A 27,921-nucleotide genomic window follows, 5' to 3' on the forward strand; every position below is an offset into this window, starting at 1 on the left:
AACCAATCACACACAAAAAGAGATCCAATCAGAAGGCAAATTCAAAAGTCTGCCAAACTTCATCCAATGGAAGGGCTTCGTGCAAAAGTTTTGAGTGCATTCAGTCAAATTCGAATTCGAAGATCAAAAATGGCGTGCAGCGGTACTGTCATCGAACTTCTGTTATATTTTGTGGATTCAAGCCAGACCAAAGCAGGCGGCGAGAATGCCTTCCTTGGTGGAAAGGTCAGGCTACGGGTCGGTCTTTCCGAAGACGAAATATCAAGGTATGTTCGGCTATGTTGCTCTATGACTGTTCTGAATGTAGGCAAAGATCTTGAAATTTGTTCAATATCTTTGAGTTTGAGTGAGAATGACTCAGTGAGATCATTGACATTGTGGACATTGCCACGTCCGGCTGTCACTCGCTCAGTGTGACCTCGACTGGCTCGAGATCGAGTCTGCGTGTAGCCAAAACCGAAACTAGAAATGTGTTTTTCATCCCAGCAACGTGGACACGCTTGGCATAGATTCTAATTGTCGCTTCTTTGCATTAAGCTTGGATTTATTTTAGCGCCTGTAAACTTTAATATCAACAATGGGTTAAATTCAGAAACAATGGCGGGGAGACGTGCCAGTTTGGGTCACTTGATCCTCATGTCAAAGACGATCAAAGTCATGTTCGTTGGGGATTTTGTCAGGCATGCTACTTTTCCGGTAATTGCCGGAAATCCGATAAAACCGTTTTGAAAATCCGGTAAAGTCAAATTTATTCCGGTGAAGTTGAAAAATGTCCGCAAAAACGATCCGTGTGAATATCGCGCAACGCGACCGGGCGCCGGTCTCAATGAAGCCAGCGCACAGTAGTGTTGTTTTCACCAGTTTGGAGGTGTGTTGAATGGTGGTGGGGGGAGGCTAAAATGGGATTTTTAACAAGATCACAACACTATTACAGCCCTGAAAATGATGCCCAGAATGCACCAGATTGCACAGATTTTAACCGTTATTTGAACAAAATTCCGGGGGGGCATGCCCCCGGACCCTCCTAGTTGGCTCGCCTGCTTTGCAGGCGAAGGCTTGTGGCTTCGCCCCTGGCACTGCGCGCTTCTTTCAGGTAGAACCATTTTTGGCCTGTAGCATTCCTGTTTGTTTTTCAAGGCCATGAAACCAGGCGATGGTGTACCTCAAATTGTATGGCAAAGTTGAAAATAAAGAACCCATCACACATACATGTACTTTAATTTCAATCCACCCAATAGTTTTTGAGAAAATGGGTTTACAAGATTTAGCTCTGGAAATGTGAAATTGTGCAAGTATATATTCATGTGTGTGAGTGAGGGTGTGGGAGTTGAATGTGTATGACTCGACTATGAGTGGAGAGAGAGAGAGAGAGAAAGAGAGAGAGAGAGACTGAGAGAGAGAGAGAGAGAGACAGAGAGAGAGAGAGAGAGAGAGAGAGAGAGAGAGAGAGAGAGAGAGAGAGAGAGAGAGAGCGAGCGAGAGAGAAAAAACAATGAAAACAACATTTTTGTTACTGATTACAAATCATGATATGCATTTCTATGTGTGTATGAAAGAGAATTCAAACAAGAAATTCCTCCGAGGTAGGAAAAACACCCCCGTCCTTACCATTCTCACTGCCACCAACTGAGAAGGTTATTTCCCTTTGACCATTAATATGTCCCTCTATAAGTCCTTGTAGAATCTTAATCCACCAATAACTCCCTAACCGTGTGTTTGACTGGTCCCAATTTTTGTAAGGACCGTCTCAGGAATGTATAGAACCTGTTCACCAAGTTTGGTGACGATCGGTCCGTTCATTCTTGAGATCTATATGCGAACACAAACACACAAACAAACAAACAAACACATCGACCGAATCCTATACACACCCCTATACCGGGGGTGTAAAAATGATAATAAAAAAAGTGCAACAGTTCTTCTTCTTCTTCTTTCTTGATGTGGACTGGGTTCATCAGAACGTCTGTAGTCCAGCGGCGGAGTACTGGGTGATTGGTTACTGGTGGTGGGTGACCCAATAACTCCGAGAAGATGGTTAAAAGTATAAAACTATTTACACGAAGAGCTGCAGGGTTACTGTGTCAGCGAGGCAAGTCCGTGGGTACGACCCAGACCAGTTTGGAAGGACTCCAGTGAAGGAGCAACTGTGGTCTTAGGGTCGAGCTTGTTCCACTGACGCAGTGTTCGGGGGAAGAAGGAGTTGAAGAGAACAGGATGGGATGCCCTCTCCTGGAACAGTCTCTGGGCTCCTCTGGTGCGGCTGTCGCCAGAGGTGTAGAACTCGGCCTTGTTGATGTCGACTATGCCGTTGTTGATCTTGTAGAGCATAGTGAGGCGGTTGGTGAGTCTTCTGTCGGCGAGTGGTTCCCATTGGAGGGTCTTCAGCATGCTGGTCACACAGCCTGGGGTCCGATCGCTGTAGTTGTTGTGGACGTAACGGGCTGCTCTGCGTTGGACTTTTTCAAGCTCCGTGACGTCTTTCTGAGAGATCGGGTCCCAGACTGGCGAGGCGTAGTCAAGGACCGGTCTGACCATGGCCTTGTACGTAGCAGCTCTGACGGTGGTGGTGCACTCCCGGAAGTTCCGCCGCAAGAAGCCCACAGTTCTGTTGCCCTTGTTGACAGTCGCTTGCACGTGGCTGCTCCAGGACAGGTCATCGGAGATTAAGACCCCTAGGTACTTGCTGGATGGTGTTGTTTCCAGAGTCTGTCCATGGAGGCTGTAGGAAGTTGGTAGGATGGGCTTCTTCTTGTTCGGGGCAATGCGGATGACGGTGCACTTGCTGGGGTTGAACTCCATCTGCCATGTTGATTCCCACTGTTCGAGGCTGGATAGGTCCTGTTGGAGCTGCAGACTGTCCGCTGGAGAGGATATACGTTTGAAGAGTAGGGAGTCGTCTGCAAAGAGTTTGACGCTGCTGAACTGAACGGATTCAGGGAGGTCGTTGATGAAGGCTAAAAACAGGAGAGGACCCAGGACGGTCCCCTGCGGAACTCCGGACTGCACTCCGACTGGAGACGATAGGACGCCCTCCAAGGCCACCTGCTGTTGACGCTGACTGAGGAAGGCAGAGATCCACTTGAGGGTGTCGTTTCTCACTCCGTAGTAAGCCAGTTTCGTGAGAAGGCGGGCGTGGGGCACCTTGTCGAAGGCTTTGGAGAAGTCCAACAGGATGGCGTCGACCTGGGCTCCCTCTGCTAGCTGCCGGGCAATTTCATGAACTGTGACGATGAGCTGGGTTTCGCATGAGCGTTTACGCCGAAAGCCATGTTGACAGTTGGTAAGGATGGCATGGTGGTCAAAGTGCTTCATGATGGAGCTGTGCACCACGTGCTCGAGTATCTTGCAGGTGATGGAGATGAGCGAGACAGGGCGGTAGTTGGCTGCAAGGTGTCGTTCCCCTTTCTTGAAGATAGGCACCACCCAGGCCTGTACATGCAACTTTTACCGTGACCGTGATTTGCCACTGGTGTTCGTGATCGTGAAAACAAAAATCAAGGTAACTGTGATCGTGAAAGCTAAAATTTCCCTTCCCGTGATCGTGATGATACCCCCCCTTTGGGGCCCTCCTCGCTAGTGATTGGCCCCTCCAAAGTTTGTCAGAGGAAAGGCAAGGGTATTCACGGACACTCTTCCATAACCCATACAACCCCGACGGAGTTATTTTCGAACATCGTCTATTTAACCATATATATATTTAAACATAAAATACTATTTTGTTCTTCAACACAAACTCAGTTGTCATCGCAACAACAACAAAATCACATAAAAACACATTCTTTGTGTTACTGTTTTTGGGGTGTTTTGTGTGGGTTATTACAAATTTTATTTTTATTTTTAGTTTGCAACATTTGGTGTTTGTTGTCCTCATGTGAAGATGTTTCTCTTTTGTCTTCCAATATTAGTTTTAAGGGGTGACCTCAATGTAAAAGGGTTATAACCTGAATGATAAAGAAAAGACAAATGAAATATTCTTTCATCAGAAGACTGGCTGAATACAGCCCAATCAGCTGCCAGTATTATATTTTTAAGGGAAGCGATCGACAAAGTTCAAAAACAGGCTTAATAGTTCAGTTACCTCCCTTGCGAAAATGGCTGCGCCCTTGCAACTTGTGTGCAAGGACGCCGTTTTTAGTACAACTGACGTTGGTAAGATTTTGCAAGCTGATTACTATTGTGCCATATGTGCAATTTGGTGAAGGAACTCTTTTGAGTCTGTTACCTGGAGCAGTTTCATCTGTCTTGTTTGCAACTGAGCGGGTGATTCATCTGTCCTGTGGCTGCAGTTCCACTTCCACACTCGACATCAATTTTCCGGAAACTAAAAGTAGACCTTGGTGAAAAGCGTAGAGCCCAAACACAGAGGCAGACTAGTCACAACAAACACAATCATGGCATCAACAGTTAAAACTGACAGTCAGCCAGAAAAATGTGATTTTTGTGAGGAAATCAACAGAGCCAGTGCCCCATCCGATCCTAACAGACCAAAACTAACCAGAGCTGGAACAATTATTCTGGGTGTCTCTGGTGCGTTTTTTGTGGGAATTTATGCACTGACAGCCCCGTTCTTGTTACCAGCACTACGAAGAATCTGTCTGCCTTTTGTCCCGGCCACGACTACACAAGTAAAAAATGTGTTCTCAGCTTTATCTGGAAGATCAGGGAGTCTTATCGACATTGGAAGCGGGGATGGTAGAATTGTATGTATTACTTTTTTTCTAAGTGTTTTTGTACGAAATGAATCAAATAACAACAGTTAAGATGCAGATTTACTCACTTTTGCAGGGCACACTGGAGTTTGTCAATTAGTAGGTGATCTTTTTGACACAGTTTAATCAAGCTGCATTCATCTTCAATAATTAACTTTCACACTTAACAAAGTTAGTTCTCTTCCGGGTTAAGATTTATAAAGACTAAAAACGAAAATCACCTCTCACCTAACTTTGTTCAATGAAGTTACAGTGGAGTCCAGCTATAACGAACCTCGGTATAACGAAATCCCGCTTTTAACGAACTGCCATTGATTTCCCGGCAGACAGCCTTCTATTTCTTACTTGTTACTTTCCGACTACAACGTCAACGAACCTTTTGAACTCATTTGGAGGCTTAAAAATTAATTTATAAGTGGTCATTCAAAATCTGAAAATTGTAATTAAAATCATTTTTTTTATAAAACAATCCAAAAATAATTTCATCTTATTCTTCGTCATTTTCTGATTCCAAAAACATATAAATATGTTATATTCCGATTAAAAACAAGCTTTCAAAATTAAAAATATAAAAATAATGATTAAAATAAAATTTCAGAAATCGATTTAAAAACACTTTCATCTTATTCCTTGTCGGTTCCTGATTTCCAAAAACATAAAGATATGATATGTTTGGATTAAAAACAAGCTTAGAAAATTTAAAAGAATAAAACCAGTACCGCGCTATTCTGGCTTGTCAATTTCACTGCCTTTGCCATGAGCTGTGGACTGACGATGCTACAAGTATACGGTCTTGCTGAAAAAATGCAGTGCGTTCAGTTTCATTCTGTGAGTTCGACAGCTTGACTAAATGTTGCATTTTCGCCTTACGCGACTTGTTTAAATTTTTCTTCTTTAAATTCACTTTATACAGTGTACACTTGTTATACATTTGTTTAAGTACTGTTTCTTTTTTATCAGACCCTGGAGGCAGCGAAGAAGGGCTTCAAGGCATATGGAGTGGAACTCAACACCTGGTTGGTGCTTTACTCAAAGATAGCAGCATGGCGCCAAGGTCTCAGCCACTCAGCAATCTTCATGAAACAAGATTTATGGAAGGTCAATGAGATTACATGTATTATTAATATTATTCCACTGTTTTCTTTCTCACTTTTTCTTCTGCCTTTTCCTTTTCTTTTAAAATGTATAATACAAATATACACATACAAAACTAATTACACAGGCATGTGTTGTATTTTCTTTGGTTTATTGCAATTCTCATTCATGTCTCATTGTCTGTGTTGTGCGCTGTTGTCTCCCTTGATGAGACTGTAAGCTTGTCGGCATCTGGGAAGTATGATTGCATGTTGTGTGCCAGTGCCACAGTGTGTAGTTTAATTCTGCCTCCATAGTCAGCCCATACATGGACAGGGGTATAGTGCGAAGACCATCGGATTAGAGGACATCTCTTAACCCTTAGGCTGGTTGACGCGACATATGTCGCGCTACTTTACATATACTGTCACCTGGTTGTCACGACATATGTCGCGCTACTGGCTCAGTCTGTTTGGTCTGTTCCGATTACCTCCCATGGATGCGAAAACCTATATGACCGTTTTTATTTATTTTTCTCTCTGTTAATTCACCAGTGGCTATGTAACATGTGTTACAGAATTGCACCAGTGTAAGGGCTAATAAAGATCACGGTTTGATGTCCCTTTGTCTTTTATCTTGAAGTTGAACTAAATATCCCTGCTGTGACAGGCCACCTGCTTGTTCAAACTTCCAAAGGGGTCCTTTCATCGCAGACACCACTGTTTAACCATTTTTGTTGTCATTTTATTTGCAGACCAACCTTTCAACCTACAACAACATAGTCATATTTGGAGTCGAGCAGATGGTGAGTGAAGATACACTTGAAGATGACGTACCTTTGATTTTGCGTTTGCTGGTATAATGAGCTTGGGTTGATGTGTGAAAATTCTGCAATTGGTAGAGATTATGTGACTGTACAAAGAAAAATAATGTTTAGCTATTGTGTAACCAGCCCAATATGGATTTATTAAAATGTTTGTCCTTTTTGGTTTCGTATTTGTTGCAATGATGCATATATACAGAATTGTTAGCATTTACATATGTACACATTACAGAGTCTTGGCAACTCTTGGCTCTGTTTACGATTTATTGTTTTTGAGGGTAGGGCTTATCTCAGCCTTGATGAAACATCATAATTATTCTTTTCTATTTCAGATGCAGCAGTTTGAAGATAAGCTGTCGAAGGACCTCGACCCTTCAAGTTGTGTGGTGGCCTGCCGCTTTCCACTGCCGTCCTGGGAACCTGTGGCTACCGTAGGGATAGGAGTGGACACTGTCTGGCTTTATAAAGTCAACAAACACAAGGATGTGGATGGGAGAGACTCAGATTCTAGCCCAGTTTAGCATACAGTGTTGTGTACCTGTGTGCATGTGTGTGCTAGCTTTGCCTGTCTGAACTTGAGGAAAGTGTCTATGAGTACATGTGTCCTACCTTCCCTTGTGAAAAGTGCTATTACAGAATGAGGCAATGTTCACACTGCTTCTCTTAAAAACATTGCTGAAACTCAAATTTAGGGAGAACTAAATTCATTTGTTCATGGTGTGCGTGAAACGTCAGAACCCCTGAAATGTGTGGTTATGACTGAAGTTAAGTTCTCTAGCCGTCAATTTTAAATTGTTGCAGCCAGGCAAACTTCAAAACTGTGCATGTCAGTTCTGCAAATAATGCAAAATGATGCATGTAATCTCGACTGTGATTGTGAAAATCTGAAAAGTGGATATTGAACTTTTCTTTCTGTTTATTAAAACCAGAAATGTGAAGGGGAGTTTGCTTGATAGTTTGTATTTTTTCATCTACCTTTTTCTTATTAACATCAGAGAGGACGGGTTTATTTACCAAAGTATTCACTGGTACAGTTTTTCTTCAGTTGTGGAGTCAGTATTATTGTCTCATAAATGTTTCTATAACAGATTACATGCAGACAGTGTTCATATGAAGATACACAGCTCTGATGTTTTGAGGCAATTTTTTGAAAATGAATAATAGCAATAGAGGCACAAAAGGAATGACAAAAGATAGAAAGAAATCCAACTAAGTATTCACAAAGGCAAGTGAAAAGACTTTTAAGCGGCTATGTTTTATTCCTGTGGTAATTTTCATTACATTTTACACACTCACACACACTCGTCATATACTCGGCCATATTTAATTTTTCTTGGGGTCCCTTTCATTACACACACGCGCGCGCACACTTAATACACTCTGCACAGGCCATCTGTACATTAGTTTATCATCGCTCAAGATAAACAAAACATCCTAATAACATGGGTGCAACTGCTGAAAAATGAAAAAACTGAAAAGGCCGTGGTCCAGGGGCCGGCAAGGCCCTGGCGGGGTGCAGGGGCAGCGCATTTCAAGAGGGGCTATTTGAGCTTCTCCTGGTTTTAAAACTGAAAACAGCAACAACAACAACAAAATTTCGGGGGGGGGGGGGGGGGGGGATGCACAACATGAAAAACCTCTATACTTGAAGGTGTTTGGTTGCATCACTCTTGCTAGAGGGTCTACAAAAAACAAGGTCAACACATTTGAAGAAGGGTTTTAGAAGCCTCTCCTTGCTAACAAAAACTTAAAATTGGAGATGCCCAAATTAAAAATCTTGTAAACTTGAAGGTGATTGATTTTATCACCAAGTTTTGTCTTTGATTTAAAAAATGTATACTGAATTAAAAGGAAAATTACCATGCTAACAAAAAGTTTTCACAAACACAGGAAATTACAGTCATCTCCCTTGTATTACAACTTCTTTACTTGAAGCTTATGAATTTATCATTGCAGGAGGTAAATTCTCAAATAATTGTTGAACCATCGCTTCAACCAAATGAGAAACAAGTTTCAAGTCACTGAGTTTGTTTCAATTGAATACTTTCAAAAGGGCTAACTGCTCAGGTTAAAAAGAAGGTTTAGACAAAAACAGAAACCTCCAGAGTTATATCCCTTGCCATGCACATGCAATCTTCTGATGCTGCTTTTTCATTTTAGGAGTTAAATTCACAAATGATTGTTGAATCATAGCTTGAATTAAAAGAGAAATAAGTTTCAAGCAAGCTTGTTTTAGTTGCCTACTTTCTAAAGGACTCAATGTATCTGAAGCAAAATACCACTGGTTCATAGATCAGGAATGCAAATTTTCTCTACCACTGAAGGTCTCTGAATTCCTGAAAGTGGGGTATATAAGGAATGCTAAATACTACACAGCACTTAAGATGCCACATTCACCAGTATGACATGACATCCTCCTCCTCCTTTCTTGGCACCTGTACACAACCGTCCCTATCAGGCATGGTCAAGGGTGGCTGACCTCTCAAGCAACCCCCCACTCATACACAATGACCTTCCTCCAGAATTTTCAAAAAAACGGAAAATCCGTCAGCAGCCTCCTGAGAAAAACGGAAATTCCCTCCTAGACAGAAGAGTTGCACCCATGTAATAAAGTCAATCAAAACTGCAAAATGACTGCATCATTTCTGAAACATGTCTATTTGATTAAAACAATAACGGCCATATTATTTAGCAATTACAAAATACAGACCCCTTCTTTGCTGTAGTCGGTAACCAAAGAGTGAATGAATAGTGCATAATGTTAATTCCCAAAGTAACTTTTGCACGTACACATGAATGAAGCATCTATCAGTGGACAAAAGACACATTATACAATGGTAGACACATTATACAATGGTCCACACATAAAACAATGGAATCTGTCTTTAGTCCGGAGCTCAGAATCTCGACCAGGCATGCAGGGTTGGTACCAGGTGGAACACGACCACAGAAAAAAACATTGTCCAGTTTTCTCCCCTTAGTTGTCACTTCCTTGTCTGCAGGTAGAAATGATGGGGTTCAAAGGTGTGGGTATCATTATTCATTCCATCTTGCCGCTCAGTACCCCAGCTTTTCGTTGAGGCTGGTTCGTCCATCACCTGACTGGTCTGTGAAACAAAGTAAAAAATAAAATTAATACATGACCTTTAAAAGAAGAACAGAAAAGAAAATCGAGTTACGAAGAAAAAGGTACATGTATAAAATATAATGACATTCAACTCTTCAAACTCTTTCTTCTCCCTCACCCCCATTGACATCTATATATATACGACGTGTGTGTGTGTGTGTGTGTCCGCGATGCACGCCCAAGGTTCTCGATGGATCTGTTTCAAATTTGGTGGCCATATTCTGGTACACCCCGGACACAACCTGCTCGATGAGATATTTCAACACATGCTCTCAGCGCGCAGCGCTGAACCGATTTTGGTTTTTCTATGGATCCATTCCCAGTAACTCTTCCTTATCTTCTCCAGTGTTTTCAGCGTGATCTCCCTTCCTTCGTGTGGCGTCAATCCATATTCCCGTTTCTATTTTTAGAAGGTCACTGTCGACAACGCTCAATCCATATTCCCGTTATACTATTTTTACTCTTCTCCAGTGTTTTGCGCGTTTATCTCCCTTCCTTCATGCGGTGGGTATTCGGCTTGACTTCTTCCCGGCGAAGCCGTACCCAGCAAAGCGGGTATTCATCTAGTTCTCTATATGTGAGGCCAAACACATGGCCGTTGATCTTTTGAAAATGAATACTGAGCTCGCATGTGCATATTGAATGTGCATAATTTCAACAGAAAAGGGTGTTGTGTCAAACATACACTGCAGAGAATGCACAAGAGTGTTCAATTTTCATTGCGACAACCCACAATAGCTTTGCTTCACTGATCCGTGGCAATGTTTGACTGGGTGTTCCTTAGGGGCGCAACTCTTCAACAGCCCATAACAGCCTGACAGACTTATTTCCAGAAATCATACAATTATAAGGTTCTTCAATCAAATCAGTCGAACCTGCCCATTACTACCACCCGAAAGAATCCCTGAAGAAAAAAAATTCTTCTATCTTAATCACCTGCCTATAAAGATCACTGTCAATATAACACTTACCTCGACAGTACTATTCTTGCACATTATCTATTATAGGCCGAAAAAATTGGACAAAACGCTGAGTGGGTACAATTATCTCCCATAACCATGCGCCACCGTGGATCCCAAGCACTGTCCGAGTGCTTCCCCCTTACAGGATGTAGGTGGCGCGTCCTCTTTCTTTTTTCGCGCGTGTCAGACCGGCTGTGTTTCTGCTACGCTCCCGGATTATTTTGGACTAAGAGGCTCCTTTTCTGTGTGGACTATCACCTGTTGGATTATTGTGTGTTATTCCACTTCTGGCTTGAGGCTACGTTGTGTTTCCTTCAACTTGTGCCTCCGTTTTTGTGTGGCGGACTCGGCGTGCCTCCCGTCCTACTTCGTGGTGACCGGTCGTCTGCTTCTCGTTTCGCCGCATTCACTTGAGTATTGACCTAAATTTTCTTTGAATTTTGTTAATTCTCGGTCTTTAAGGGTACGTACAGGGCGAGGTAGGATGTCTCGTCCTGTTTTGGGCTCTGGTTCTACGGAACCAGAGTCTGCCGGGGGCAACCCTTCTCCGGGCGCCCAGCGTCATGTTTTATGCACGGAGAAGGGGATCTTTCGGCGCTCCGACTCTCCCTCCCCAAACGCTTTGCGTTTGCGGCGAGGGAGGGCGGAGAAAGCCTGTTTGAGCAAGCTCAATGCGAGCTTGCTCAAACAGGCTGGGCTTGAGCCTGGGACTTCGGGCGGGGCTGCGCCGTCGAAGGTTCGGGGAAGGTCGAGGGGAAAGAAAAAGCTTCTTTCTCCTTCTCCTTCAGTGGAACAGGCTTCCCCCCCTTCGACGCCGTTGTCCGGCCCTCAGTCTCAGGCTTCAGCTCCTCCCGGTTTCAAGCCTGGGGGGAAGGTTTCCTTCTCCCCCCTGGCTCGAATCCGGGGGCAGGTCGATTCCCAACCCTCTTTGGGGGTTGGTGAATCCGATCTAGGGGCTACTGGAGAGACTCAGGTTTTGACAGCCAACGGCCATACCACGTTGAAAACACCGGTTCTCGTCCGACCACCGAAGTTAAGCAACGTCGGGCCCGGTTAGTACTTGGATGGGTGACCGCCTGGGAACACCGGGTGCAGTTGGCATTAAAATCTTCCTTTTCCGGTGCCTCTCCTGTGCCCTCCTCGGTTTCCACCGCTGTGGAAGCCAGGAGGGACACGGGTCCTCCTCTGAACTCCCTCGCTGGGTCGTCTGCTGCTGTTTTGACAGTAGTTTCGGCCTCCTGGGGGGGGAGATCGGAGGAGATGACGGGGTCTCTGAATTCCCTCCCCGCTGGGGTTGGGATGCGAATTGACCCCGTTCAGGGCGGTCCTGTGGGGGCAGGGGTTTCAGGCTTCGTGCCTACGACCACTGCTACTACGGTTCCCTCTGACGTCCGTGTGACTGGTGGCTGTCCCTCTTGAAACGCTCCGGCCGACTAGTTACTGGACGTGGAGGTGTTCGACAGAACGTGGTACTTCTGTCGAATGGTCAGGGCGACGGGAACATTGTTTCTGTTGCTCAGACCGACACCTCCGACCGGACCGTCTTGACCCCACGCCATTCCTTAGCGTCTGGTGTTCGGGTGACGGATGGTCCGGACCAAGGGTCCGGAACGTTCCAGGCTTACGGGTCGGGATCGAACCGGACCCACGGGTCCCGACTGGACTTGACCTCCGGGTTTGGTCCGGACGGGACCCATGGTACGGGACCGTACCGGACCTTAGGGTCCGGTGCGGGACAGTACCTCTGGCCCTTGCCGGACCCCCGGACCTACGGGTCCGGATGGTACGGTACGGGACCAGTGGTTCGGTCGGGACCGGACCACCCGACCACCTCTGTTGGTCTGGGTGGTCTGGCACCGAACCGGAACACACCGGACCTACGGGTCCGGAGGGTACGGTACCGGACCAGTGGTCCGGTCGGGACCGGACCACTCGACCACCTCTGTTGGTCCGGGTGGTCTGGCACCGAACCGGACCATGCCGGACCTACGGGTCCGGATGGTACGGTATGTCCACGTCCGGACCGAGCCACCCGAACACTTCTGTGGGTACGGATGGTTCGGTACCGAACGGGACCTCCGGATGGTACGGGACCGGACCGAATCTACGGGTTCGGATGGTCCGGTACCGGACCACCCGACCACCTCTGTTGGTCCGGATGGTCTGTCACCGAACCGGACCATACCGGACCACCGGACCTACGGGTCCGGATGGTACGGTAGGTCCACGTCCGGACCGAACACTTCAGTGGGTACGGATGGTTCGGTGCCGTACGGGACCTCCGGATGGTATGGGACCGGACCACAGGACCGGAACACCGGACCACCCTACCGGATCGGTCCGGACCACCCGACCACCTCTGTTGGTCCGGATGGTCTGGCACCGAACCGGACCTACGGGTCCGGATGGTACGGTATGTCCACGTCCGGACCGAGCCACCCGAACACTTCTGTGGGTACGGGTGGTTCGGTGCCGAACGGGACCTCCGGATGGTACGGGACCGGACCGGACCTACGGGTCCGGATGGTCCGGTACTGGACCGGTGGTCCGGTCCGGACCGGACCTCCCGACCACCTCTGTTGGTCCGGATGGTCTGGCACCGAACCGGACCATACCGGACCACCGGACTTACGGGTCCGGATGGTACGGTATGTCCACGTCCGGACCGAGCCACCCGAACACTTCTGTGGGTACGGGTGGTTCGGTGCCGAACGGGACCTCCGGATGGTACGGGACCGGACCGGAACACCGGACCACCCTACCGGACCGGTCCGGACCACCCGACCACCTCTGTTGGTCCGGATGGTCTGGCACCGAACCGGACCTACGGGTCCGGATGGTACGGTACGTCCACGCCCGGACCGAACCACCCGAACACTTCTGTGCGTACGGATGGTTCGGTGCCGAACAGGACCTCCGGATGGTACCGGACCTACGGGTCCGGACCTACGGGTCCGGATGGTCCGGTGCCGGACCACCCGACCACCTCTGTTGGTCTGGATGGTCTGGCACCGAACCGGACCATACCGGACCACCGGACCTACGGGTCCGGATGGTACGGTATGTCCACGTCCGGACCTAACCACCCGAACACTTCTGTGGGTACGATGGTTCGGTGCTGAACGGGACCTCCGGATGGTACGGCACCGGACCGGACCACCCTACCGGACCGGATCGGCACCCCCGACCGGACCGGACCATTTCTTTTCTGATCAGACCCGATGGGTTCCTGTTCAGTCTATAAATGGCGGGGGTTCGTTGGCTGGGCTGACCCAACAGTCGCAGGGTTGTTGTTTTTCTCCCCCTTCGGCTGCTGGAGACGTTTCGTCTTTGGGGCAGGGGTCTTCGCGGCCTCTTGCTTCTGTGGGCGTTTCTTCACAGCCTGCTTCATCGCTTTCGGCTCTTCCCCCTCAAGCTCCCTACACTCCTGCTTTTGAGGAGTTGTCGGGAAGTGAAGAGGAGAGTGAGTCGGAGGACGATAGGGAGGAGGATCAGGGTCGCCCTGAGGTTAACACTGAACCTCTACCCTTGCCGGTTTCTGATGGAACTTCCGAAGCTATGCTTCGTACTTTCCAACAGTACATGACAGACATCACGCGGCGTCTTGACGTCACGGATGCCTCTCTTAAGCGTCTGTCGTCTAGTGTTGACACACAGGACGTGGACCCGGGGTCTGAGGACGAGAGGCAGGAGGCTCGTCCTCGCACAGCTAGAAGGACGTTTGAACAGTTTCAGGACGTCCTTCCCTGAGACGCCCTCTCGTCCTTTGAGTCCGCTTCGGCCCGGGCGCGGGAGGCTCACGCCGCGTCTGCCGGCGGCTCGTTTTATGAACGATCCGGCCGCCGGCAATTCGCGTTCCACCCTAGTCTAAGTGCCACGGTGGAAGCGGCAGCACATCGCCTGAGGAGTACAGATTCACGTGCAAACGCGACCTATGTTCCTCGGGAGGACGCGGGTTCAGTGCCATGCTTTCCTTCGGGAGGCGCACCTCCACTGTTTCCTCGTGTCCAATCTGTTTCGTCCCTCCCTTTTCCCTTTGACTCTCGAACTCTCCCTTTCCAGACTTCGAGTGTTTAGGGTGGGGCTGACGGTGATGTGTTCGTTGGGGAGGTGCCTTCGGTCAAGAAGGTGGAACTGAGCTCTGCTTCGTTCCACAATCTTGAGGCCACCGTTTCTTCCACAGTCGAGGCCCAATCACAGGCCTTGACATGGATGAGCACGCTGTCCACACTGTTGGACCCTCCCGATCGGGCAGAGTCCGATTCCACTCGGGTCCTTGACACGGTTCGAGTGGATCGGGCTTTGCATGCCGTGCGATCGTGCGTGACGTCTGCGGCAGAATTGGCCATTGGAACACGGGTCCACTTTATTGGCCCTGTTCCGTGATCATTTTCTGCCTACTTCTATAGTGCCTCCGGATATGAGGAAGAGTCTGAGGAACACGTTTCCTCAGCCTTCTTCCCTCTTTCATCCGGACACTGTTCGTTCTGTGGTGGAGTCCACACGCCAGAGGAACACTGATTCTCTGATGGTTGGCCTCGCTGCTTCGGCGACGGCGGCGGGGAGTAAGAGAAGTGCTACAGTCACCTCCAGCTCCCAGCCTCAGAAGAAGAAGAAGAAGCCAGTTTCACTGCCTCCTTCTTCCTCCTCTTAGGCGCCTGTTGCGTTCCCAAGCAAGACGAAGGGTGCTCAGACAGGTAAGGGGAAGCAGCACCACCAGGGGGGGTGGTCGCAAGCCTGCGCCTGCCCGCCAGCAGAATTTTCAGTGAGTCCCGGCCCTACGTTGACGCCCCCTCAAGTTGCCCCTCTTTCGTCCGTCGGTTCCCTTTTTCGGGCCCGCGGCATGTGGGGCAGACTGGTCTCCAACCAGTTTTTCTTGAGGGTGGTGTGGTCGGGGTTTTCTCTACCGCTGTCGTCACAACCTCCATTGTCCGCTCTACCTTGGACGTTCCCCCCTCCTCGAGAACCTGCCAGATGGCAGGCTCTTCAGGACGAGGTGAACTCGTTGGTCGAGAAGAAGGCGGTCTACCCCCTTTCTCAGCCTTCTCCGGGGTTCTGCTCCCGCCTGTTCACCGTCCCCAAAAAGGACGGCCGGTTCAGGCCGGTGTTGGACCTCTCCACCTTGAACTTGTACCTTCACAGGTGCAAGTTCAAGATGGAAACCCCTTCGTCGGTCCGGTTGGCCATCCGGCCAAACGATTGGGCCATGTCTGGGACCTCCAGGATGCTTACTTCCACATCCTGGTGGCCCCGGGGTACCGACATCTGCTCCGGTTCGTTTGGGAGGGCACGGTGTTCGAGTTTCGGGCCCTCCCATTCGGCCTGTCCTTGGCCCCTCTGATTTTCAACGGGGACAACAACACCACATGCTTAGCTTACCTTCGCCACCAGGGGGGCACCAATTCTCGGTCCCTCTCCCTGTTGGCGGAGGAGATTCTGCTCTGGTGCCAGACCAATCAGGTCCGGATGTCAGTCCAGTTCGTTCCGGGGAAACTGAACGCCCTGGCCGACATTCTCAGTCGGGGCGATCAGGTTCTCTCCACAGAATGGACCATCGCTCACAACGTTCTACAGCGTCTGTGGGCAAGGTGGGACCGTCCTCTGATCGATCTGTTCGTAACTCGATTCAGCGCTCGGCTTCCCAGGTACGTCAGCCCCTTTCGAGACATGAATGCGTTCCACTTGGACGCATTCACTCTCTTGTGGAGGCTCCTCGATGCTTACGCCTATCCCCCGACATCTCTGATTCCGAGGGTGCTGGCAAAATATCTGCAGGAACGACCAAGACTGATTTTGGTCGCGCCTTACTGGCCAACAGCTCCGTGGTTTCCAGATCTTCGCGGTCTCACCCACGTAGACCCTCTACCTCTGGATCTGGACGGGGGAGGTCTGCTCCAGCCTCGATCATGCCTCCCTCATCCACGTCCAGAGAGTCTGTGCTTGACCGCATGGCTCTTGTGCGCTCCAAACTGCTTGCACTAGGATTGCACAAGAGTTCAGTAGAGTTTTCCTTGAACGCTAAGAGGCGATCAACTAATCAGCTCTACGACTTACGCTGGAGAGCTTGGGCCACCTTCGCCTTGTCCAAGGGGATAAAGCCGCTTTATCCCTCAACACAGGACTTGGCCAACTTCCTGGTGGAAGTGTATCAAAAGAAGAGTCTTTCTTCTAAGACTCTTCTTGGATACAGATCTGCCATCGCTTCCACGATTGCGGCCGCTACTGGTCGCAGACCTGAACACTTGATCAGGTCCTCCCTCATCGCTAATGTCCTTTCGGGTATTAGCAATGCAGCGGTGTCTAAACCTCGGGTTTCATTTCCCAAGGGGGATGTCTTTCAGGTCCTCAAACTCCTGCGTAGCAATGAGTTTGAACCCCTGGCAGGCATCAGTATCAAGTTGCTGATTTTTAAGACTAATTGTTCCTCATCGCTTTAGCCACTTGCCGTAGACTCAGTGGTATTCAAGCTTTGAGTGGCCTGGACTTTGACATTGAGTTCACCACACAGCAGTGGTTGCTAGCATGGTCACGTCAGTCTAAGGTATGTTTCTTGGGTATATTTTCTTTTACGGTAGTACTGTTCGAAAATTGCCTGGGTATCTTAATCCTTGGATTTAAGTGATTTTGATTAAGGAGTTTAATACTCTACATATCACCCTCACACCACTCTGGTATTCTGTGCAAGAATAGTACTGTCGAGGTAAGTGTTATATTGACTGTAAGGCTTCTTTTTAAGCCTACTGTCTATATGATACTTACCGAGACAGTACTATTAGAGTTTCCCTCCCGCCTCCCCTCTTGATATGTTATGGGCTTTTTGAGGGTCTGCAGCTCATAAAGAAAGAGGACGCGCCACCTACATCCTGTAAGGGGGAAGCACTCGGACAGTGCTTGGGATCCACGGTGGCGCATGGTTATGGGAGATAATTGTACCCACTCAGCGTTTTGTCCAATTTTTTCGGCCTATAATAGATAATGTGCAAGAATAGTACTGTCTCGGTAAGTATCATATAGACAGTAGGCTTAAAAAGAAGCCTTACATTTCATAGGTCATTTGGGTCGTCATCATATTCATTTTCTGCTGGTCACACTGGGTGGCCGAATGGTAACGCACTTGCGCTCCGAAGCGAGAGGTTGCGAGTTCGACCCTGGGTCAGGGCGTTTGCAATTTTCTCCCCCCTTTCCTAACCTAGGTGGTGGGTTCAAGTGCTAGTCTTTCGGATGAGACGAAAAACCGAGGTCCCTTGGTGTACACTACATTGGGGTGTGCACGTTAAAGATCCCACGATTGACAAAAGGGTCTTTCCTGGCAAAATTGTATGGCATAGATAACAAATGTCCACCAAAATACCCGTGTGACTTGGAATAATAGGCCGTGAAAAGTAGGATATGTGCCGAAATGGCTGCGACCTGCTGGTTGATGCGAATGCGTGATGTATTGTGTAAATAAATTCCATCTCACACGGCATAAATAGATCCCTGCGCCTCGAGTCCAAGTCTGGAGATACGCGTGCGATATAAGACTTCATATATAACTATAACAACATTAGCAGCCAGGACCATGCTTCAACACGGCACGCTTCTTACTTTGGGGAGGCATCCACATGGCATAATCTGGGTTGGACGCATCATATTCCACCTTCTTTGGTGCTTGCATTTTCCTCTTCCTCTTGGCAGCTGGGGGAGCCTGAAAAAGTATAAAAATTTTCAATTTTCTGGAAAGTTAAAATCAAATCTTCATCTGCAATATCCTTAGCCTATTGAAAATACAACAAAAGAAGAGTAATTAAGATGTTCTGCTAGTCTCCCAATCAAAACTTCAAAATGTTAAAATTCTACGAAAAGTTGTATCACTTTCTTTAAAAAAAAAAAATCTCCATCAGAAAATGGACCATTTCAATTCTTTAAAAATGCATCTTGATATTCTGAGATTCTGACATAGTTGGAAGAAAAGAAAACGCACATTTAAATGTTAAACAAGAAGGGCAAAGCCCATACGACTCACATGCTTGACCTTCTGCTTTACACATTTTTCCTACCAAAATACATGTGACCTTGACCCAAGGTCAAGGTCATCCAAGGTCATGCAACACAAAGCTGTTAATTCAAGACATAGGAAGTACAATGGTGCTTATTGGCTCTTTCTACCATGAGATATGGTCACTTTTAGTGGTTCACTACCTTATTTTGGTCACATTTCATAAGGGTCAAAGTGACCTTGACCTTGATCATATGGGACCAAATGTGTCTCATGATGAAAGCATAACATGTGCCCCACATAATTTTTAAGTTTGAAACAGTTATCTTCCATAGTTCAGGGTCAAGGTCACTTCAAAATATGTATACAATCCAACTTTGAAGAGCTCCTGTGACCTTGACCTTGAAGCAAGGTAAACCAAACTGGTATCAAAAGATGGGGCTTACTTTGCCCTATATATCATATATAGGTGAGGTATTCAATCTCAAAAACTTCAGAGAAAATGGGAAAAATGTGAAAAATAGCTGGTTTTTAGACAACATTTATGGCCCCTGCGACCTTGACGCAAGGTCAAGATGCTATGTATGTTTTTTGGGACCTTGTCATCATACACCATCTTGCCAAATTTGGTACTGATAGACTGAATAGTGTCCAAGAAATATTCAACGTTAAAGTTTTCTGGACGGCCGGCCGGCCGGACGACTCGGGTGAGTACATAGACTCACTTTTGCTTCGCATGTGAGTCAAAAATGGATTCTGTCAAGAAAGTCACGAGACGTTCAAATACCTCAGGTTTTAGTTCTGCAGGATCCTTTGGCCCAGCAGACACCTGCATTTCAACATCAGATGCCAAGGCTGGCCCTCTGACTTGTATGTCTTTCTTTTTCTCTTTCTGTTTAACAACGTGTGGTCTCTCAGCTGCCTGAGGGGGGATAGTTGCAGGTGACTCCCCACCACTTTTCTCAGGACTTCTTTCACTTTTTTCTGTCCTTGACACTTTGCTTTCACTTGGCTTGCCGGGAAGGGGTTTCTCTGTTGACGATGATGAATCTTTCAGAGTGTCTTTTGTGTGTTGCTGGGTGGTGGGTTTAGCGGATGTGCTAGCGAGAGATGCTGCTTTTGTGTCATCTTCCTCGTCCTCTTCTACCTCCTCTGTGAACTCGCCCTCGCACATCTGCATAGGCTCAGCCTAAATAAATGACAGAGCACTTGAATCAAACAAATTGATCAAGTATGTATAAGATCAATGCAAGGCACGCACAGCAACACAGAGACAGATAAACACATGCATGCACGCACAAAATCAAAGGTACAAGTCAGAAAGCAATAGCTAACAAAATGGCAACGTCACACAAAAATCTATTTAACAAGAAGAGCAAACGCTCGATCGAGTCACTTTCGCAGTTCTGAATATTATATGAGGCATCAGATGGACAGGAAGAAATTGCTATTCACAACACAATGAGTCACGTTCACATAAAATTTGAGCCCGGTCACTTTTATAGTTTCCGAGAAAAGCCCAACGTTAAGTTGTGTGTTGCCGAACAGAAAAAGCTAGTTATCTCCCTTGTTTTTCTGATAACGTTCGTAAAAGGCTACAGATGTAAATACTTTGATGTAAAGAATAATCCTACAAAGTTTCAATCACATCCGATGAACTTTGTCAAAGATATAAAATGTCTAATTTTTCCTTTGACGCTGACCTGTGACCTTGAAAAAGGTCAAAGGTCAACGAAACCATCGTTAAAGTGTAGAGGTCATTGGAGGTCACGACTAAACAAAATATGAGCCCGATCGCTTTGATAGTTTCCGAGAAAAGTCCAACGTTAAGGTGGTGTCTACGGACGGCCGGCCGGACGGCCGGACGGCCGGCCGGACAGCCGGCCGGACGGCCGGCCGGACAGACTAACACTGACCGATTACATAGAGTCACTTTTTCTCAAGTGACTCAAAAATAGCAAAGTTGTTTTCTTGTTTGTTTTGTTTTGGCACATAAGCTACACCTTCTACAGCAGACCAAGGCAGCAAAACAAAACAAAATTGCCACCATGTCCCAGAATAACACCCTATTCCTGGTGCACTTGAACAACTCGAACACAGACAAAATTCAATGAGAAAACAAGGCAGATGCATGACAGTATGGAACTACATAACTTAGGAAAACCTAAAGACAGCTGAGCTGATGTGTAGCACAAGTGTACGGCTCGAGATAGAGGGGAATGTGAAAACCTTACCAGCTTTGCTTGCTATCCAAGAGCATGAAGAGGACAGAGAAGTACTATTGTGAAGCAGTAATACTACTGTTGCCCAATGCTTACCACAGGGAGAGGCAGGGGTTTCTTTGGTCCCTTGGCAACTCCAATCTTCCTGACTCCAGCAAGGACTGCTGCTGCTGCTGCAGTAGCCTTCTTGGCCCCACTCTCAAGTCTGGACACACAGGGATAAACATTTTAGTAAGTTATTTTCTCTGCACAGGATCAAAAATTGTATTACAAAGACGATGGGAACAAAATAGGATCAGATGAAAATGACGGTGTTGATCACTGTTCGTAAAAAGGCCATACGGTTCTTACCAAAGGTTCCAAATCCATATTCAAAGGTGATATGAAGGATACTTCTTTCTAGAAAGAACAAAACATACGACATGTACATTTATTTGTACCTGTATGTGTTTGTGTGCATTCATTACACACACATGTGCCTGAATGCACCCATAGGTATTTACACGCATGTTCCTCCCTCTTACTTTTTCAGTTCCGGCATGTCGGCAGGTTTGGCCAAGTTGACGAGTTTTCTAAGCCGCTGCTCCTCTGTTCGCAGTGAGAGCAGTTCTCGCTTCAGCGACAATCTCGTTTTGGTGTCCATCACCCCAGCCTTGATGGCTGACATGTAGGCATCCAGCGCATCCTCTTCCTCATTGGCTGCTGCCTCTGTTTCTGTAAAAGGAAAGAAATTGATGAATCTAAACACCATCTACGACTAATTCTTGCGTTAAAGCTCATTCAATAAACAGATGATCATTCCATCATGAAAAGAAAAATCGTCAGTAACAAAATAATACATATTAGAATGCTGTATAAAAATAAACACAAAAATTCCTAATGATTCAAATTATGTGTGTATATATATATCTACTGAAGATTGCACTAGCTATTGCATATCAAAACCGGTACGGTACTTCTCTACAAGTATGAATTATGACTCTCGCAAAACCAGTCGTACCAAATCTGTAGTGATTGCATACTAGAAGAAACCAAAGGAAATATCAACTGGTAAGCATGATGAAGCAGCCCCATATTCCACCGGGACATTAGATGCAGTAGTTAATTAAGTTAAGTATGATAGGTTGCCAATTTTATTTCCAGTACTTTGAGAATTTTTCCAATAAGATTAAAGAAATCTTTGATTAACGCCATACCTGTACCTATCTACTGGTCTAATGGCTGCAGACTTTTTTTCCAGTTGAAGTCAGTCCCCTTCCCATTTCTGCCCCTTCTCCTGACCCCATTCTCTTCATCCTGCCAACCCTTCTTCACTACCATCACTATCCCCCCTCCAATGCACACACTTTATAATAGTAATACTCACGAGCTTTGGCTTGTTCCAACAGGTGATCAATCTCTGCAATGCGCTTTTGCACTTCATCATGCTTTGGCACCTGCAATCATAAGTGGGATCAAAATGTTTTCTAGGGATAACATACACACACATTCACATGGAAAAGCAACTCTTGCTCATAATGCGACACATTATTCTCAACTCCAACATACAGCCAAATGAATAAAAGACATCCCAGAAAGCATGAAACAGTCAGGTCAGGAATTCTACATCAAACTTTTACCCTACCCCCTCCTCCCTTCCGTTTCAACATCACATAAAAATTGGTACCCACAAGGCTTTCGTAAGTCTCCACTTTGACGTCCTTGCCAGACTTTTTCATTCGGTAGAGACGTTTCTTTTCAATGGTTCCAGTTCTGTCCAGGAATGTGTCTTCATCGCTGTCATAGAAATCGTCATCTTCCCAGTTCTTAGACTTCTTCTTTCTGCTCTCTGCAATACGCAATCAGAAGTGAAATCAGCAGGCAAACATCCTGAACATGCTTAGCTGTACTCAACATAGATTTAAAACATCTAGAGAAATTGCTTTGTGAGCTAGTTAGTAATGCTTTACATGACATGAAGTGCAGGATGCAGATTGCATATCTGAAGCACAAACATTCAAAGTTAGCACAACATGCTTTAAATCAATTTGCTAAGTTTTCTTTCTTGCAAATAAACCACAGAAAAAACTACTTTTTAACTAATCTGCTGAATGCTGTCTGATATTTTTTTTTTTTTTTAAAGTGTTGCAGTGGAACCGGAGATTTCCACAAACGCTTGTGTGTCACAGAAACGATACATAGAGGGTAGACATTTTGTACAGAAACACAACCTATTGACATTTTTATACCAAGTGATCAAATAACAGTATTTTTCACAAGGAATTGGTCCTTCATTGGGGACAGTACTAGTAACCGCCCACCCCCTACTTTTGAGCGAAATTGGTGTATAGAGGGTTGGGCGCTTAAGTAGTTTATGGTAAAAACTGTCCTCCAGACTTCAATCAGCAAGTAAGCAAGACTCTGCCACCTACCATGTTTAGAAGCATGTAGCATTCCATGCATATCCAGCAGTCGACAGGCCTCCAAAGCACAGGCTATCACAGCATCCTTCTTCTTCCCTGACACTGTGGCCTCAGCAACCAGCACTTCTCCGTTAGGACCGTCTACGGGTAGTCTATACAAAATTAAAAAAAGAGTACAAGATTAGAAAACAACAGAGGAGGGCATGAGAATATATATCAAAGCAGAGAAAGTAAAGGTAAACAAACACGATATGTGAAGAAAACAACAACAGGCTTATCACAGCTCTAAAAAAAAAAGTTATTAAATTAAAGAGAAACTACCCTAGGCAAGCCAAACAAAGTTGAAGCTTTAAGCTGTTTCGCTCCTTGGAACGACATGAACAGCAAAGGCAAAATGTTGTACAAGAAAGGTGAAGACTTTTCACATCGTTATATAATTAACTTATGTTTTGCCAGGTTTTGTCTCTGCCAGTATAAGACTTACTCGACAATACACTTGTGTTTCCCATATCCAACGTCTGTGAACTGATAATCAGGGAGGTCACAACCTGCAAAACAGAAAACAAAAATGCAGTCAGCATTTTAAGACCATTTTAAAACAATTTCTACAGGTAACACACACACACACGAACATTCACTTTGAACCAATTCACACAATGATATTGCATAATGACTGGCTTTAAGTTTATCCTGCCTTAAAACAGGACATATGGTATGTTACATTTACTTACTAAACTTCATGCCAAAAGAATTGTTCTTTGGCTTGTGTATTCCATGACTGACACCAATCTTAACTGAAGCCACCTCAATTCGTCGTCATTCTCTCCATCAGATGAAACTCAACCTGGGCCCTGCAGTTAAACATAATAAATATATCCTCTCTGTGTACCTTTCATATCAAGGACTGACCTTCTCGCTCATAAAATCCTTTCAAGCCTTTCTTTGGGTCGTCAACATACAGGTGTTCATGTTGTGGAACAAGACTGACAAAATTCTCTTCATCGGGCTCTTCTTCTGCTGCATCTTCACCTGAGGAACAAACATATAGAATGATAAATGTACAGCAAATTCCCAGCTTTGCAACAGTGGCATAGTATGATTTGTAAAAAAAACCCACCTGTTGCATTATTCTGAAAAGACAGCAAAACAAGCCATGTGTCCACAAAGAGAACAAGAGTGATATGCTGACAACACTGATTTTACATTTGGAGTAAATTGGACACACATTTTCAAGCAAAACATGCTGGGTGGCCGAGTGGTAACGCACTTGCGCTCGGAAGCGAGAGGTTGCGAGTTCGACCCTGGGTCAGGGCGTTAGCAATTTTCTCCCCCCTTTCCTAACCTAGGTGGTGGGTTCAAGTGCTAGTCTTTCGAATGAGACGAAAAACCGAGGTCCCTTCGTGTACACTACAAAAGGGTCTTTCCTGGCAAAATTGTATAGGCATAGATAAAAATGTCCACCAAAATACCCGTGCGACTTGGAATAATAGGCCGTGAAAAGTAGGATATGCGCTAAAATGGCTGCGATCTGCTGGCCGATGTGAATGCGTGATGTATTGTGTAAAACAATTCCATCTCACACGGCATAAATAAATCCCTGCGCCTTGAATATGTGCGCGATATAAATTGCATAAAATAAAAAAAAATAAAAAAATAAATCCCTGCGCTTAGAACTGTACCCACGGAATACGCGCGATATAAGCCTCATATTGATTGATTGATTGAACAAAAGAAAACTTTGGACTTGGTGTACACCTCAGCCTTTGGGAAACTTTAAACATAATAACAAAGGTCATATATTGTGTGATCTGTACAACAACAAAAAGTCGTAAAAACAACCAACTTTAGCCAACCTGCCTACCTTATTTTTTCTATTTTTTTTAGGGGGGGGTTGAGGGGGCATGTAAATATTTGTTAGTCACTGCAACCATGATTTTTCCTTACCTGAGGTGTGCAAAACATTAAAAACATAACTTAAAACTATGTCTCATACCTATGCCCCAGCCGCATCCTCTTGCATCCAGGATCTTTTGTCGCTGACGCCCTCTCTCCTCTTCTTCATCCAGCTCTGCCTGTTCAGCCTGTTTTAGAACCTCAGCCTCTCGCTTCAGTTTGTTAGTCTTCTGTTTCAGCTCTGTCACGCTCATCTCTGACTCTGGCTCCTGATCCTCTTCAGGCCCCTGTCATTCATCAAGGAAAGACAAAATTAGATACGCTCAGTGTAATCTGATTTAATTTAAACTAACCAATAAACAAATCTGTCAGTCTTTGTTTTGCTTTTCTTGCTCGTAGCTTAATCTTTAGCTTAATAATGTTGTCAAAGCATTGTTTAGGCTAATTCTAAAGGTAGATGATAGTTTCAAAATACTAACACTATATATAATATTATATAATATTATATTATATTATATATAATTAAATATATATGACATATTCCTGCATAGTACGTTACTGAACTGTAGCTTTCCCGCAATTATAACAAGGTGAAAAACAGTGCACTGCTTATTGTTATGGTAAACCATATTCCAAAACTAGATTTTTTGTTTACCAGCTATCGTCCAGTTGTTCTAAGCAGCAAAACAAAACTACATCTGCATCTTGACATTCTGGTGAAGAAGTTCATCTCTAAATCAGTGAATGAGGGGTGCCAATAATAATTTTCCGATAATGATACAGACAGATTATGGTCAGAATGACCTTTATGACCCTGACATAATACACAGCAATCTTCACAATCAACACAACAAACGGTTTATCATGAGACTCTCTAGACTCCCAGTCCCAGCTAACTCTGAATAGGCAAAAGCTTTACGCACTCCAAGTGTATACAGGATCGATGAGTCTGTATACACTCCAACAATGAAAAGCGCTGTTACAAATCTGTAGCCAATGAAATCCCCCCTAACAAGTCATTACGAAGTAGCCTATGAAAAATCAGTCTGACGTATGGACTTCCGCCATCTCTTTTTCGGAGTGTCGAGGGTTGGCAAATAATGCACATTCACAGTATAGTATACAATCGTTTCTAGGTCCAAAACTCCGACAATAAACTGCCGTGAAGCATCAGTTTCGTGTGTGTGTTTGTTTTTGTCTGTGTTTGTTCCCAGCGTACTTTGATACTATGAATCGAAAGGGAAGCGTACCTTCGCAAAATGGCATCAAATGACGCTCCGAGTGTTGATGCGGTTCAGTGTCTGGTCTTTTAAGTACACCCCGAAAATGTAATCTACGTTACAGCAAAGGCAGTGCAGGATCAGATTGATTTCGTTTCTTTGTACTATAATAATCAACTGCTCTGCGTTCCTATGGCAAAGTGGTGTCAAATGGCAAATTCGCTTCGTGACCGGAAGTTAACGCCGGAGTGTTTACAAGATTCTGACCCCTGTATACACTCCGAGTGTGTATAGCCAGTGCGTTCTGAATAAATACTTTCACAGTCACACAGTGCACGTTTACATGCATCATAATGCACAAACATATTATTCCGCTCAAGACCAAATGTACAAACCTGGAGAACGTAAAGACGAGAACTACCACCAAACTTGATGACATGCCCCACATGCAAGCGACGATAGACATTTGGTTTCACTTTGACTTTGTTTACCCAAGTCCCATGTGTACTGTCCAAGTCAAACAAATACCAGCCGCGCTCATGTCCACCCTCTGACGTATCTCTGTACTGTACCACTGCATGGTGTCTAGACAGTGAAGGATGCTCCATGCACACATCGCAGCTGGGGAGACGACCGAACACTATCCACGGTTTTTTGCCCAGTTCAACATTTTCGATCAACGTTCCATTTTTCAACACCTCCAAGCTGAATTCTTCAGATTCTGGAGGAATTCCACCCCAGATGGGTTCCTTGTATGGAATGGATCCTTGTGTCTGTTTCAACTGCTCGGCTGGGGAGAGGACCGGTGTCTTTTTCTCGATTGGTTGTGGCGCAGAACTGTTCTGAGACTGAGACTGAGAGTCAGTATCCGACTTCGGTGCTGAAACTGGCTTCGGTTTATCAGTGCTCAACTCCGGTACTTTGAAACCATCCGTTGTATTTTCACGTCCACGGTTTTCATCTGTACTTTGTTGTGTTGGGGGCTCTGGAGGCTCCAACTCGTCCATGTTTACAGTTTTTCCCGACGATGTTTCCACAGGACCACTGGCGGCCGCCATCTTTGAAACTACAAATTACGTTTGCTATGAGAGTTAATTGCCCCTGATTAGAAAGTACAGGCATATGACTGGTTTGTGTGGGGAATCAAGACCCCACCCATCTGGTTGTTCTTTTCTACACACAAAACTAGTGTCATTTGTCCGTTAGTTACAAATAATTGACTACTTTATTACCTGCTTGTGTGGGAGGTAGAATGATTGTGTAAAATGACATTGGATGTCAAAACTTAAGTATGTGCGCTCATGTACCTCCCTTTCATAGAATGGTGTGGATTTCTTGTTATTTTCTTTGAATACCCTAACTGTAATATTTTTTAGACACACATATTCACAAGAGAATGCACTAACATTTTTGTTAGAAGCAGAGGAAATAAATACTGTCAGTGTGCATGTATTTACTTGCACAAAACGTTCTAGTGCCAGCCAGCTGCATTTGCTGTGTGAAGACATGTT

The 27,921-nt window shown here is 45.6% G+C and overlaps 2 protein-coding genes and 1 non-coding gene across 3 annotated transcripts; 2 read left to right on the top strand and 1 right to left on the bottom strand.

Annotated features, from left to right (window-relative positions):
- The first annotated feature begins 4,067 nt into the window (after positions 1 to 4,067).
- On the top strand, positions 4,068 to 7,544 carry LOC138953037 (ATP synthase subunit C lysine N-methyltransferase-like). Its single transcript, XM_070324811.1, has 4 exons — positions 4,068 to 4,700; positions 5,670 to 5,807; positions 6,538 to 6,588; positions 6,939 to 7,544. Exons 1-4 carry the CDS (start codon positions 4,392 to 4,394, stop codon positions 7,125 to 7,127), a joined length of 687 nt encoding a protein of 228 aa, XP_070180912.1. The 5' UTR covers positions 4,068 to 4,391; the 3' UTR covers positions 7,128 to 7,544.
- Positions 7,545 to 9,000: 1,456 nt separating this feature from the next.
- On the bottom strand, positions 9,001 to 27,806 carry LOC138953035 (kanadaptin-like). The gene is made up of 12 exons (XM_070324808.1): positions 26,806 to 27,806; positions 25,291 to 25,477; positions 24,207 to 24,326; positions 23,782 to 23,845; positions 23,307 to 23,449; positions 22,566 to 22,723; positions 22,262 to 22,331; positions 21,420 to 21,609; positions 20,992 to 21,100; positions 19,461 to 19,862; positions 18,283 to 18,382; positions 9,001 to 9,713 (listed from the first exon to the last, which is right to left on the bottom strand). Exons 1-12 carry the CDS (start codon positions 27,466 to 27,468, stop codon positions 9,664 to 9,666), a joined length of 2,256 nt encoding a protein of 751 aa, XP_070180909.1. The 5' UTR covers positions 27,469 to 27,806; the 3' UTR covers positions 9,001 to 9,663.
- Positions 11,678 to 11,796, top strand: LOC138954013 (5S ribosomal RNA). The gene has a single exon (XR_011451681.1). It is a non-coding gene; the product is annotated as a 5S ribosomal RNA (ribosomal RNA).
- Positions 27,807 to 27,921: the final 115 nt, after the last annotated feature.

The sequence above is a fragment of the Littorina saxatilis genome, linkage group LG17 (assembly GCF_037325665.1).
Source record: "Littorina saxatilis isolate snail1 linkage group LG17, US_GU_Lsax_2.0, whole genome shotgun sequence".
In the NCBI taxonomy this organism is placed as follows: domain Eukaryota; kingdom Metazoa; phylum Mollusca; class Gastropoda; order Littorinimorpha; family Littorinidae; genus Littorina; species Littorina saxatilis.